The 15,624-nt window shown below is 39.7% G+C and overlaps 1 protein-coding gene across 3 annotated transcripts in view; it reads right to left on the reverse strand.

Annotated features, from left to right (window-relative positions):
- Nucleotides 1-15,624, reverse strand: part of ARHGEF6 (Rac/Cdc42 guanine nucleotide exchange factor 6) — a 242,387-nt gene that overhangs the window by 113,360 nt on the left and 113,403 nt on the right. For all 3 annotated transcript variants that reach the window (XM_073543558.1, XM_073543557.1, XM_073543559.1), the window contains exon 11: nucleotides 8,413-8,472. In XM_073543558.1, coding sequence (XP_073399659.1) covers nucleotides 8,413-8,472 — 60 coding nt within the window. The remainder of the gene's footprint in view (nucleotides 1-8,412; nucleotides 8,473-15,624) is intronic.

Here is a 15,624-nt window from a genome sequence, read left to right on the forward strand (position 1 = left end):
ATAGATAGTTTAGGAGGGTTGAGCCTACTGACAGATTTTCTTTAATATTGTCATTGATAGCATGTCAACATATACATTTCTGCACATGGGGCTTATACCCAAGGCTGAATAAATCGAGACATTCTAAAAATTTTACTTTCCATTTTTTCATCATTTACATATAATTAATATGTTGTAAGGGGTTGACACACTTAGCAGCTTCCTCAGGTAGACACAGAAACCGTTCTGGTAGAGAATCATCTGCTGGATTATTGGGGATGACATAAACCTCGGCAGGGTTCAGCAAAATAAACAGAGCCTTGGTGGCATAATGGTAAAACAAACAAAAACACAGTCCTTATGAGTCCATTCAATGCAGGGTTCATCTGCAGTTATCCCACACAGTCCTTAGCTCCTCCAGGAGCTATTTGGGAGTACCTTGCCCTTCCAAGACACAACTCTCATAATTTCAATGTCTATGAGGGTATACATACCCAGCATACATACAGCAACAAGAAAGCATGAATAGTATGTGAACTATGTATACATGGAGAAGAAGGTTTGGGATAGAACTACACTCACTGGCCACTTTATTAGGGACACCATGCTAGTAAGGGGTTGGACCCCCTTTTGCCTTCAGAACTGCCTCAATTCTTCGTGGCAGAGATTCAACAAGGTGCTGGAAGCATTCCTCAGAGATTTTGGACCATATTGACATGATGGCATCACACAGTTGGCGCAGATTTGTCGGCTGCACATCCCTGATGCGAATCTCCCGTTCCACCACATCCCAAAGATGCTCTATTGGATTGAGATCTGGTGACTGAGGAGGCCATTTGAGTACAGTAAACTCATTGTCATGTTCAAGAAACCAATCTGAGATGATTCGAGCTTTATGACATGGCGCATTATCCTGCTGAAAGTAGCCATCAGATGTTGGGTACATTGTGGTCATAAAGGGATGGACATGGTCAGCAACAATACTCAGGTAGGCTGTGGCGTTGCAACGATGCTCAATTGGTACCAAGGGGCCCAAAGAGTGCCCAGAAAAAATTCCCCACACAATGACACCACCACCACCAGCCTGAACCGTTGATACAAGGCAGGATGGATCCATGCTTTCATGTTGTTTACGCCAAATTCTGACCCTACCATCCGAATGTCGCAGCAGAAATCGAGACTCATCAGACCAGGCAACGTTTTTCCAATCTTCTACTGTCCAATTTCGATGAGCTTGTGCAAATTGTAGCCTCAGTTTCCTGTTCTTAGCTGAGAGGAGTGGTACCCAGTGTGGTCTTCTGCTGCTGTAGCCCATCTGCCTCAAAGTTCGACGCACTGTGCGTTCAGAGATGCTCTTCTGCCTACCTTGGTTGTAACGGGTGGCAATTTGAGTCACTGTTGCCTTTCTATCAGCTCGAACCAGTCTGCCCATTCTCCTCTGACCTCTGGCATCAACATGGCATTTCCGGCCACAGAACTGCCGCTCACTGGATTTTTTTTCTTTTTCGGACCATTCTCTGTAAACCCTAGAGATGGTTGTGCGTGAAAATCCCAGTAGATCAGCAGTTTCTGAAATTCTCAGACCAGCCCTTCTGGCACCAACAATCATGCCACGTTCAAAGGCACTCAAATCACCTTTCTTCCCCATACTGATGCTCGGTTTGAACTGCAGGAGATTGTCTTGACCATGTCTACATGCCTAAATGCACTGAGTTGCCGCCATGTGATTGGCTGATTAGAAATTAAGTCTTAACACACAGTTGGACAGGTGTACCTAATAAAATGGCCAGTGAGTGTATATGGCAAGTAGTTTTATACATCTGCTAGGAGTAAGCCATCCTTTTTGTTCTTTATATGTTTGCTCTCTAATGCAATACAAAGCAAGAGGACAACAATTACAGACCGGTTAGATGCTCCTAATCAACTCATTAATTACCTGCATTAAAGTCAGCTGTGTTACATAGTCAGACATAGTATATCAGTTTGTTCATCTCCCCTTTGTGGCTACTTTAGGAGTATTTAGGACTTTTACCATTTGCTACAAGTTATTAGAATTTCTGCATTTGCAATCAGGAGTAATCGGATAATAGTGCAGGGCGACGGAGTAATATTGTATGTGATAATACATAATAGATCACATAATATATATGTGATATTCCCTGTAGCTATACTGGAGATACCATTAGGATTTAATGCAGTGAATTTCTCTTCCGTTCGACAAGCCTGAGGACTTATGCACCCAGCACGAATGCTGTCCTGTGGCAAATGGAGCACTGTGTCGTTTCACACTAGGATCTGTACTGCTTCATACTACAGAGCCCTGGGCACATTTTTATTTAAGAGCCACATGGATTTTGTCCTCCACTGTACAATGATCCATTGGGTACCATACAGCTCTGGCAAAAATTAAGAGACCAACACATCAAAACCATGTCATAGGCAGCCCATTCTCCAGACCTGAACCCCATTGAAAACCTCTGGAACATATTCAAGAGGATGATGAATAGTCACAAGCCATCAAACAAAGAAGAATTGCTTACATTTCTGCGCAAGAAGCAGTGTGAAAGACTGGTAGCAAGCATGCCAAGACGCATGAAAGCTGTTTTTAAAAATCATGGTTATTCCACAAAATATTGATTTCTGAACTCTTCCTGAGTTAAAACATTAGTATTGTTGTTTCTAAATGAACTTGTTTTCTTTGTATTATTTGACCATTTCTCCTTTTCAGAAAAAAAAATAAAAATTATTGCTAGGAAATTCTGAGACATGTGAGAAGTTTGTAGACTAAATGAACAATTTACATTTTACTCAAAAATATACCTATAAAGAGAAAAATCAGACAAACTGAACATTTGGAAGTCGTCTCTTAATTTTTGCCAGAGCTGTATATATGAAACTATTCTGTCCTGAAGGTATCATTGGGTTTTTATTCTTTTTTAGGATGGGAAATCGCTCAAGACTATAACAGACAGAAAATATACAGGACAGCAACATTAGTCTTCTCCATTTGAAAGAGGAGTTCACTGTACCCAGGAACGCTTTATCTCTTTTGAGACAATAATAAAAGGGTAAAAAGTGTCTACGACTTTAAAACCTCCTCCTTGCAATAAAAGCTACTACATAATGGTGACTTCTTTTCCTCCTGAACTGACATTCTGCTCCTCAATAAACTTTTAGTAAGAAGCATTTTAATAGTAGCCCTATACTATGGAGACACAAGGGCTTTGTGTGCTGCTAGACAATGCCCATTATAGGGCTGTCCATAACGGAAGTATTGGTGACCTTTCCATAGGATTGGATCAATATGAGATTGGTAGGGGTCTGACATCTGGCACCCCAACGATCAGCTAAAAACTGCACATGCATTGGCCGGAGTAAAACAAAGTACAGGGTAGAACACAGCAGCCTCAGATATTGCTTAGTGACTGAGCTTTATCTCCCATTCGCCTGAAAACAAAATTAAATGTAATTACTCAGCAGCGGACTAACTCACTTGAATGGGAGGTAAAGTGCAGTACCTGGCAGCGGCCTTGAGGCAATGTATGCAGCAGCTGAAAACCCCGCGCTTGTTATTACTGATCTGCTATGAGTGCTGCGCCGTGGCCAGAGTTCATAGGAGATCATGATTTCTGCTACGTGTAGCACTGGCGATCAGAAGATCGCAGCTTCAAGTCTCCTAAGGCAACTAGTGAAGCAAGTAAAAAGTAGAAAAAAATGTTTTAAACAAAAAATACAAAAAAGTTTAAAATTTAAAAAATACACATATTTGGTATCGTTGCATTTAGAATCACCTGATCTATCAAAATATAAAAACAATCCGATCAGTAAACGGTGTAACAAGAAAAAAAAAAATCAAAATGCTAGAATTACATTTTTTTGGTCGCCGGAACATTGCAAAAAAATACAATAAAAAGGTAATCAAATCATCGTGACTACCCCAAAATAGTACAAATAAAAATATCAGCTTTGCGGACAAAAAATAAGCCCACACCCAGCCCCAGATCCCAAAAAATGGAGACGCTATGGGTCTTGGAAATAGGTGCTTTTTTCGTCTTTTATTTTTTTTTTAAACAAAACTTTGGATTTTTTTTACCACTTACATAATAAAGAACCTGTACATGTTTGTCATCTGCAAACTCGTAATGACCTGGAGAATCATAACAGCAGGTCAATTTTAACATTTAGTGCAATTTTTTGCAATTTCAGGACATTTGGATTTTTTTTCCCCCCAATTTTCCAGTACACTATATGGTAAAATCAATTAAGTCATTCAAAAGTACAACTCATCTTGCAAAAAAATGAGGCCTTATATGGCCATATTGACAAAAAAAAAATAAATAAAGTTACGGCTCTGGGACAAAGGGTAGCAAAAAACGAAAACGAAAAAAACCTGAAAATTCCAAGGTCACGAAGCGGTTAAGATTATGGTTTACTAGAACATAAAATTAAAATATGGTTACAGGAGTAAATGGAACACATGAATGGACGATGGCCTTTCAAATATATATATATATATATATATATATATATATATATATATATATATATATATCCGGACAAGTCCTTGAGGGGAGATATGTGTCATCTCGGCTATTAGCTGCAGTGATATGAGCTCGGATATATGCTACAGCACATATAGTGCTGGGAGAGTTATTAGGGTCACTCCAGGGCTGGGTTTTACAAGCACTCATAAGAGAAGGGTGGGAATGACAGCTCACATATCCCAACCCCATGGGTTTGGCTTGGCTAATAAAATGGAGGCCAAATGTCTCATTCAGGGTCTGTGGCTGGAGGTTTGGAGAGCCTCCAGTGTGTGTTGCTAAAGACACTGACCTGAGCGGGTGGACCCGCAGTACCATATGGACTACTTGTTTCCTGTCTGTTTTCACTTTGTGCTGAAAAATGCTGTTCCTTTGTTTTCCTATCCAAAGCAGTTTATGCAGTTTTAATAAACTTGATGCGACATTTCAACAATACTGCTTCATGTGCCTACCTCAACCGCAGCCGAGCGAGTACAGATCTCTAATATATATATATATATATATATATATATATATATATACACACACAGCTCTGGCAAAAATTAAGAGACCACTGCACAGTTTTATAAAAATCAGCTTCTCTACATGTCTGACAGCCATTCCATTCCAGTGTCAGCTGAATTCCAGCCAGAGGACACCTCATTCTACTTAATGTGCTTCTGATTAGGTGATCACCTGAACCAAATCTTATTTAACAAAGGAGAGTATAAAAAAAACCCTGCTATGGTGTTTACAATCCTCTTGCAATAGGATAAGCTGGATGGCAAAACAAGTGCTAGTAATATCCCAAAAGTAATAGAAATTAAAAAATAACTTTTAACCATGCCAAAGGAGTTGAAAAGTCTTGAGTGAGGAAAAGAAGGGCTCCACTCTGGCTTTACTAGCAGAGGGATACAGTAGGCGTCATGTTTTCTCCATCCTTAAAATTTCTAAGACTGTAGTCCATTACAACAAGGTCAAGCAGCAGACATTGGGGACAACAAAGCTACAGACTAGCAGAGGGCGAAAACGACTCTCCACTGACCGGGATGATTATCATCTTATTCGAATGTCACTCAGCAACCACAAGATGACATCAAGTGACCTACAAAAGGAATGGCAAATGGCAGCTGGGGTGAAGTGCACAGCAAGAACAGTTCGTAACAAGCTCCTAGAGGCAGGGCTCAAGTCATGTAAAGGTACAAAAAAGCCTTTCATCAATGAGAAGCAAAGGAGAGACAGGCTGAAGTTTGCCAAAGACCATAAGGATTGGATCATAGAGGACTGGAGTAAGGTAATCTTCCCTGATGAGTCTAATTTTCAGCTTTGCCCAACTCCTGGTCGTCTAATGGTTATACGGAGACCTGGAGAGGCGCACAAGCCACAGTGTCTTGCACCCACTGTGAAATTTGGTGGAGGATCGGTGATGATCTGGGGATGCTTCAGCAAGGCTGGAATTGGGCAGGTTAATCTTTGCGAAGGACATATGAATCAAGCCGCATACAAGGCTATCCTGGAAAAACAGTTGATTCCTTCTGATCAGGCAATGTTCCCCAACTCTGAGGACTGGTTTTCCATAAGGACAATGCGCCATGCCACACAGCTAGGTCAATCAATGTGTGGATGAAAGACCACCACATCAAATCCCTGTCATGGCCAGTCCAATCTCTAAACCTGAACCCCATTGAAAACCTCTGGAATGTAATCAAGAGAAAGATGGGTAGTCACAAGCCATCAAACAAAGAAGAACTGCTTACATTCTTGTACCAGGAGTGGCATAAGGTCACCCAAAAGCAGTTTGAAAGACTGGTGGAAAGCATGCCATGACACATGAAAGCTGTGATTAAAAATCATTGTTATTCCACAAAATATTGATTTCTGAACTCTTCCTGAGTTAAAACATTAGTATTGTTGCTTCTAAATGATTATGAACTTGTTTTCTTAGCATTATTTGAGGTCTGCAAGCACTGCATTTTTTTGTTCTTTTGACCATTTCTCATTTTGTGAAAATAAATTCAAAATTTAGTGCTTGGAAATTCAAAGACATGTTGTCAGTAGTTTATAGAATAAAAGAGCAATTTACATTTTACTCAAAAATATACCTATAAAGAGAAAATTCACACCCTTGTAAATATTTCACTCTTTGTTTCATTACAGCCATTTGGTAAATTCAAAAACGTTTATTTTTTTTTCTCAATAATGTACAGTCTGCACCCCATATTGACTGAAGAAAAAACAGAAAATGTAGAAATTTTTGCAAATTTATTAAAAAAGAAAAGTGAACTATCACATGGTCATAAGTATTCAGATGCTTTGCTCAGTATTGAGTAGAAGCACCCTTTTGAGCTAGTACAGCCATGAGTCTTCTTGGGAATAATGCAACAAGTTTTTCACACCTGGATTTGGGGATCCTCTGTCATTCTTCCTTGCAGATCCTCTCCAGTTCCGTCAGGTTGGATGGTGAATGTTGGTGGACAGCTATTTTCAGGTCTCTCCAGAGAAGCTCAATTGGGTTTAGGTCAGGGCTCTGGCTGGGCCAGTCAAGAATGGTCACAGAGTTGTTCTGAAGCCACTTCTTTGTTATTTTAGCTGTGTGCTTAGGGTCATTGTCTTGTTGGAAAGTGAACCTTCGGCCAAGTCTGAGGTCTAGAGCACTCTGGAAGAGGTTTTCATCCAGGATATCTTTGTAGTTGGCCGCATTCATGTTTCCTTCAATTGCAACCAGTCATTGTGTCCCTGCAGCTGAAAAACACCCCCAAAACATGATGCTGCCGCCACCATATTTCACTGTTGGGATTGTATTGGGCAGGTGATGAGCAGTGCCTGGTTTTCTGCACACATGCTACTTAGAATTATTCCCAAAAAGTTCTATCTTCATCTCCTCTGACCAGAAAATCTTATTTCTCATAGTGTAGGAGTCCTTCATGCATCTTTTAGCAAATTATGCAGGCTTTCATATGTCTTGCACTGAGAAGAGGCTTCCGTCGGGCCACTCTGTCATAATGGCCCGACTGGTGGAGGGCTGCAGTGATAGTTGACTTTGTGGAACTTTGTCCCATCTCCCTACTGTATCTGTGGAGCTCAGCCACAGTGATCTTGGGGTTGTTCTTTCCCTCTCTCACCAAGGCTCTTCTCCCACGATTGCTCAGTTTGGCTGGAGGGCCAGGTCTAGGAAGACTTCTGGTGGTCCCAAACTTCTTCCATTTAAGGATTATCAAGGCCACTGTGCTATTAGGAACCTTGAGTACTGCAGAAATTCTTTTGTAACCTTTTGCCAGATCTGTGCCTTGCCACAATTCTGTCTCTGAGTTCCTTGGCCAGTTCCTTTGACCTCATGATTCGCATTTGGTCTGACATGCCCTGTGAGGTCTTATATAGACAGGTGTGTGCCTTTACAAATCAAGTCCTATCAGTTTAAACAGCTGGACACCAATAAAGCAATAGAACCATCTCAAGGAGGACCACAAGGAAATGGACAGCATGTGACTTAAATATGAGTGTCTGAGCAAAGGGACTGAATGAAGACTTATAACCATGTGATATTTCAGTTTTTCTTTTTTAATAAATTTGCAAAAATGCCAACACTGTGTGTGTGTATTATGTATATTATATATTGGGAGTTTGTCAGTCTGTATTTTTTCAATGGAGTGCTCAGAGTCACTGTTGACAATGAGCAGCTGCTCGGCCTAAGGAAACAGCTGGGGGATGCACAGAGAAAAAGTGCAGATTTACACCTGGAAGGAGCCTGGAACTTTTTGTCTCCGTCAGACATCTGCACACAATGGCAGTCAGCATCCAGCTCTGTTCCACTCTACATAAGTGGAGAAATGTCAGCCGTGATTCACTCTACTCAGAAGCTGATCACTACACGTATGGTATATCTGTACGGCTTATGATAACAAACATATCTTACCACAAGACTCTTGAATGATGCGGTGACTCGCAGAACATCTTTGTGATCTGGATGTGCTTCCTAGAAGAAGAAAAATCATTGCTTAGTTTTTCCTATTGATGAGAATGAGATAAAGCGTAATGCAACATATGAACCTCTACCCGCATATTGGCACAAACTAGGTAAATAGCGGAAATTTCATACATAACGGACTTTTTGTATTTTGGCCAGATGTTTAAAATTCCATACAATGCAGCAGAAAAGCCCGGCATTCTACAATTTTTAACGACGCCATATGCCCTGAATGCTGCGGATTTTCCTGTATGTACTGCACGGTAACACTGTGTCAGTTTTCCCAAAAAGTTGTTTAGGGGGCATTTTATAGAACTTTTTATTTTTACCAAATACACGTAAAAGCTGAGTTTTGAAATATTCAGAAAATCATTTACGACCACACTCATATATTTTCTAAGGAATAGACAACTGATGAAAACGTCACAACGTGCTTTATAATCATGGGCAACGTCATTTAGATTTTTGATCGAGCTGAAACATGAAAACGATGCAGGAAAAAAAAATGGCTAGTAGTTAAACGTTTGATCCAAGCATTGCCCGAAGCGTACAGCACCTCCAAAAAATAAAAGTTCAGACTGTGCAAAGTTCAGACATGCCACTTATCTTTATACTAACATGCAATCATTTGCACACATAAACCAGAACTGAAGTGATCAAAAATCTCTGCAATCCAAATGCCAGTACTTATCTAATTTATGTAATTGGCAAATAGTCTGATGAGGTGGTGGGTGATGAGATATGCAACTATTCATTGTACACATTAATAAAAAAAAACTCAATAAAACAGTCATAAAGAACATACTGTCTACTCCCCACTGGTAAAAGGTGGACCCACGAAGAAATATAGGTTTCATACTGTCATTAGATACGATTTTGGCAGAGAAAGGCAGATGTTAATTTTTATTGATTCAAATTTAATATTAAATTCTGCAAATATTTTTGATTCAAAGTTTCATAGCATTTAGTGTCTGCAGCTCATATGCAGAGCTATGGATCACCATGGTTACAGACGACAAACAAACCCTGTGTAGTCTGATCCTAGAGTAATACCCTTTTCTATCTCTTCCCTACTTCTTATTAAATAGCAAATCTATTTAGATAGGAAGCAGAGCGCAGATGGAAGGAAATACCATATGTAGTGATCAGACTACGCAGGACCGATTGAAGTCTGTAACTATGGAAACACATTGGACTGAATTTAAAGGAGGAAACACTTAATCTTGCCTATTTGCAAATTCAGATGGACAATGAAAACAAACTATTGCTTTCTGTAGAGCAGAATCAATTCCCTTATCATTTCACAATATTAAACTCAATCACTCATAGTTTTTTTTTTGCTTTGCAGCTGGGTGGAAGTTTTCCTCTTTGATTTTCATGGTATACGCAGCGGCTTACTTAGCGATTTATAAAAATCATTGCTTGCAATACTGCACTACAGTTTTCTATAGAAGCAATTTGATGCATTTTGCCCAATCTCTCCAGGTTAGATTACATCTGCAAACTCAAAGCCCGAGCTAGAGAAGGGGAGATCTTAAAATGTTCCAGTCTTCTTAAATAAATTTTTAGACTACGCTCTCAGTTTTCTCTAAGCTAGTGAGTATAGACTAGCTGCTATGATGTCTCCCATACACAGTATACACAGAGAAAAGGAGATTTTGGAGGAGGAGCAGAATAAGTGGCTTATAAGTGGTAAAATAGACATATTTCTCTTACTAGATTTATTACAAAGTTTCTCAATCACTTGCATTATTGATTTATGCAAAGTTTATTGGCAGTACAGTTCTCATACGGTTTACACACTGAAGCCAATAATAAGCCAGTATACTGTCAGCTATAAAGCCCTACACCCCTTGTGTGGCATAGAAAATTTACCGCAGTACTGAGCTGTGTTGCTGTGATTCTAGCAATGACGTCAAACAAATTTGCTAGATACTGCAGCTACGTCTTGCAGTCTTGCAGTCTGTCTGTGTCTCCAGATTTCAATACCTGAAACCTCATTGAGTTGACAGACCATCCTATTTTCTATTTCAACTGGGTTTATTGAATTTTTAAATTTTTAAGTGGAGGGGAAAGGGAGTAGGGAAGGCATCCTATGTTAACCAAGAAGGATTACAGCTCTTTTTTTAGAGTGGATTGTGAGTTGGTGCGTTCAGAAGGCAGTGAAAAAGGAAGAAGTGGCTCATAAGTGAAGAAAGAAGCAGAATTATTTTACTATATGACAAAGTTTATTATAAAGGTCTGGGTTAATGATTTATTCAATTTGTTGAAATGACCATTTAAGCTCATCCTGACCCTAAAATTCAAAATTACCAAGATTTCTTCCACCAAGATTGGGAGTCTCCTATGCACCATAATTCACCATAAAGATATAGCAAAAAGTTTTATCAGGGATTCTAGTCTGCTTGTTTAGTCAAGCGGGTGATGGATATAGATTAGCATATACAATTTCTGCTCTGTGCATTTTATATATCTACAGTGTGAAAATTATAATACAGGCTTTCATGCACTTGGGACTAAGATATCAAAACAGAACAGATTGCTGGGTGATGTGGAAAATCAGTACAGTCTTTTTAGTTTTGTTTATACGGTTTCTGAATTTACACAGAGAAATTGCAGTGATGTTAGGAAATATGTACATTATTCATATGTAAATAAGGCCGTTTATGTAGAAATATTCTGCCTATCTTTCTGCTGACTGAAGACCAAGCTATTTCCATGCACAGCTGCTTGCCATCCTATGTTTGTATATATCACAATTTCACAGTTTTATCTGTTTTATGGCAGTAAATGAGATTCTGAATGCCTTCCCGGGATATGACCGCTCGTCACAGCTTCTACATGCCTATAGGCAATCTGTAACATATTATTCAATAAAGCCGGAAATTCCTTACCCTAGTCTAGTAAGAGTTAGAAATCTACTACTATCTAAATAATACAATGACAAGAGCGGAGTTCTCCATATATATTTTACTAGGATCATAGCACTTTGTAACCAGTCATATATATTTACAGATAATAACTACTCAAGATGCAGACTCTCCATTATAGTACATTTTTTAGAAAAATCTGATTAATAATGAAGACGGAGGTTGTGAATCGCATAATCAAACTGTTGCCAAGCTGCTTTCTCTCTTGTTTGCTTCCAGCACATGGCTAATCCAGCTTTGAAATATTTGAGACCAACTGATTACTACAGATATATTGTCTCAAAACTACATATAGTGGAATTTAAAGCAATACTCCAGTAAAAACTGATGGAATGGTAAGTGCAGGGCATGAGCCGGAGGTGCATGTCACAGGCATTCTCTGTTTGGTGTTCTTTAAATCCATGCATCAAGCCTCACTCCTGAGATCCTGGACTGGACATAACAGTGTATCAGTATTGTTTGGGGTGCTCTGTGCACAATGTTTATACTAATAGAGATACAGATAGATTCTTGTAAAAGTATGTGCACCCATGGTCAAAATTACTGTTATTGTGAACAGCTAAAGGAGTTGTCTACTACTAGGACAACCCTTTCTTAAACTAAATGTTTAGCCCTGAAAAAATAATAAAGCTTATATACTCACCTCCCGTGCTGGCTCCGTTACAGCGGTGTTGGCACTCACGGTCCTAGAGATGTGATGCGGTAGAATGAGACATGATGCCCGGAGCCCAATCAACGCTGGTGTCACTGTCTCCACCTTCGGACAAACTGAACATGAAGAGGAAGTCCGGGCTATAGCTGATCCCTGGCTTCCTCATCATATTCAGTTCGTATGAAGGCGGAGACAATGACACCAGCGCTGATTGGGTGCAGAGCATTACGTGTCACAACACCACATCACAGCCCCAGAGAGAGCGAGCGCTGACACTGCGGGAATGGCGCTGGCACGGGAGGGGGGTATATGCTTTATTATTTTATCATGGCTGAACATTTAGTTTAAGATGGGGGTGTCCTAGCAGTGGTCAAACCCTTTAAACAAGTTGAAGATGAAATGACCTCTAAAATGCCTAAAGTTAAAGATGACACATTTCTTTTGTATTTTAAGCAAAAAAAATACATTTTCATTTTGTATAGTTTAAACATTATGAAAAGGAAAGGATCGATGAAAAAGTTTGGGCATCCTTAGAGATTTGTGTGCTCAGATAACTTTCATCATGACTTCAGACCTTAATTAGCCGCTTAGGGTTATGGCATGCTCACCATCATTGTTAGGAAAGGCCAGGGGATGCAAATTTCCCAGCTTCATAAAGATCCTGCCTCCTCTAACCTTGTGCCAAAAAACAGCAGTCATTGGTTCTTCTAAGCAGCTGCCTAGCACTCTGAAAATGAAAATGGTGAAGGCCCACAAAGCAAGAGAGGGCAAGATAGCAAAGCGATTTCAAGTTGCCCTTTTCTCAGTTCGAAACGTAATTAAGAAATGGCAGTTACAGGAACAGTGGAGGTCAAGATGAGATGTGGACAACAAAGCAAAATTTCAGTGAAAGCTGCTCATAGGATTGCTAGAGAGGCAAATCAAAACCTCCATTTGACTGTAAAAGACCTTCAGAAAGATTTAGCAGACACTGGAGTTGTGGTAAATTGTTCTAATGTTCAAAGACACCTGCACAAATATGGCCTTCATGGAGGAGTCATCAAAAGAAAATCTCTCCTGTGTCCGCAACATAAAATTTAGCACCAGAAGTATACAAAAGAACATCTAAAGAAGCCTGATGCATTTTGAAAAAATGTGGACCGATGAGGTTAAAATAGAGCTCTTGGCCACAATGATCAAAAGTATGTGATTAGAAAAAAAAGGGCGCAGAATTTCAGGAAAAGAACATTTCACCAACCATGAAGCATGGGGGGGTGGATCAATCATGCTTTGGGGTTGTGCTGCAGCTAATGGCATGGGGAACATTTCACGGGTAGAGGGAAGAATGGATTCAATGAAATTACAACAAATTCTTCATGAAAATATAACACCATCTGTAAAAAAGCTGAAGTTGAAAAGAGGATGGCTTCTATAAATGGATAATGATCCTAAACACACATCAAAATCCACAATAGACAACATTAAAAAGTGCAAGCTGAAGGTTTCACAATGGCCCTCAAAGTCCCTTGAACTGAGAATCATTGAAAATCTGTGTCTAGACCTCAAAAGAGCAGTACATGCAAGATGACCCAGGAATGTCACAGAATTGGAAGAATTTTCCAAGGAAGAATAGATGAAAATCCCTCAAAGATGAATTGAAAGACTCTTTGCTGGCTACCAAAAGCATTTACAAGTTGTGATACTTGCAAAAGTGGGTACTACTAAGTACTAACCATGTAGGGTGGCCAAACTTTTGCATTGGCTCATTTTCATTTTTATAATTCTTAAAATGTAAAATATGAAAATATATATGTGTTTTGCCTAAAATACAAAGGAAATGTTTCATCTTTAACTTTAGGCCTTTTAGAGATCATTTCATCTTCAACTTGCTTAAATGTTCACAATAACAGTAACTTTGACCGGGGTGCAAAAACTTTTACATGCCACTGTATATATTGTATGTTTGTAGATGGACAAGTCCTGGATGTGTCACGGAGATGTCTAACTTTGTTGCTGTGAAGACACCAGGCTCCAGCACAGACAGAACGGAGATGGTTTTTAATGGGTCTGGGTTTTAGCAATGACTAGAAGAGCTGGGTGTGACTGGTCATTCCCATTTTTGTTTATGTGGCTCAGTATCTGACAGAGGCTCTGAAGGAAAGACTGACAACTGTCATGATTGAGCCTCCGAATGTGTCTTTGACGCACTGAGTGATAATTTTCTTTCCCTATGGAATCAAGGTCATGCTGTCAGTTTGGTGAGCGACAGCTCAGTCATCCAATCTAGTGCAGGGGCATGCTGAGCTGTTGGTATTTTGATAGACAGCTCAGCCATCCAATCTGAGACTGTGAGGTGCTCTGTTTCCTTCTGGTGTTCTCTGTTTGTGTGATTACCCAGCTATTTTGCTAAGCTGTCAGCGTGAGACCTCTGCCAGCTGTAGTTTTCAGCTCAGTGGTATATTTTCTCTGTGCTCTGAACTGAGACATTCTAATCTTCTGTTGCCGGACCCTGGATTTTCCTTTTGACTACCTGTTTGCATTGCCCCTTTTGCCTTAACAAACTTTGACTTTGGAATTCTGATCCCGTACTGTGACCAGACTTCACCTTGGTCTTTTTCTTCTGTTTATAATGTATCCTTCTGGCTCTAGACACCTTAACTTCACTGACTCATGGTTTAGCCATGAGAAGTGACTCAGCGTCACACATCTATACAGCCGAGCCCATGACATATATATATATATATGGATTATATATTTTCTTTTTCGATTCTGTTATAGCATTTGTGCCCAGAATAGGCTGTTTTATTTGGAATTTATCTGGAAGTTTATGGATATAATAAACTTCACCTGTTTTGGATTCAACTGCATTGCCTGCCTATGTGAACATCAAGACTACTTAAGAGCTTCATCTCTTACAATAATATTATATACAGTGTGGAAAATAAGAATTTGATACACTGGTGATTTTGCAAGTTTTCCCACCTATAAAGAATGGAGAGGTCTGTAATTTTTATCGTAGGTACACTTCAACTGTGAGAGACAGGATCTAAAAATAAAAACCAGAAAATCACTTTGCATGATTTCTAAATATATTGCATTTTATTGCATGAAATAAGTATCTGATCACCTACCAATGAGCAAGAATTTTGGCTCTCACTAGTTTTTCTTTGAGAAGCCCTTCTACTCTGCACATGTTTGAACTTGTTACCCGTGTAAAAGACACCTCTCCACACACTAAATCAATCACACTCCAGACATTCCACCATGGCCAAGACGAAAGTGCCATCTAAGGACACCAGGGTCAAAATTGTAGACCTGCACAAGATTGGGATGGGCTACAAAACAATAGGCAAGTAGCTTGGTGAGAAGTCAACAACTGTTGGTGTAATTATTAGAAAATGGAATAATCACAGATGATTGTCAATCTTCCTCAGTCAGAGGCTCCTTGCAAGATCTCGCTTCGTAGGGTAAGGATGATTCTGAGAAAGGTCAGGAATCAGCACAGAACTACACGGGAGGACCTGGTCAATGACCTGAAGAGAGCTGGGACCACAATCACAAATATTACCGTTAGTAACACACTACACCGTCATGGATTAA

This window comes from Dendrobates tinctorius, unplaced genomic scaffold (assembly GCF_039654945.1).
Source record: "Dendrobates tinctorius isolate UK_male_01 unplaced genomic scaffold, ASM3965494v1 ptg000133l, whole genome shotgun sequence".
In the NCBI taxonomy this organism is placed as follows: Eukaryota; Metazoa; Chordata; class Amphibia; order Anura; family Dendrobatidae; genus Dendrobates; species Dendrobates tinctorius.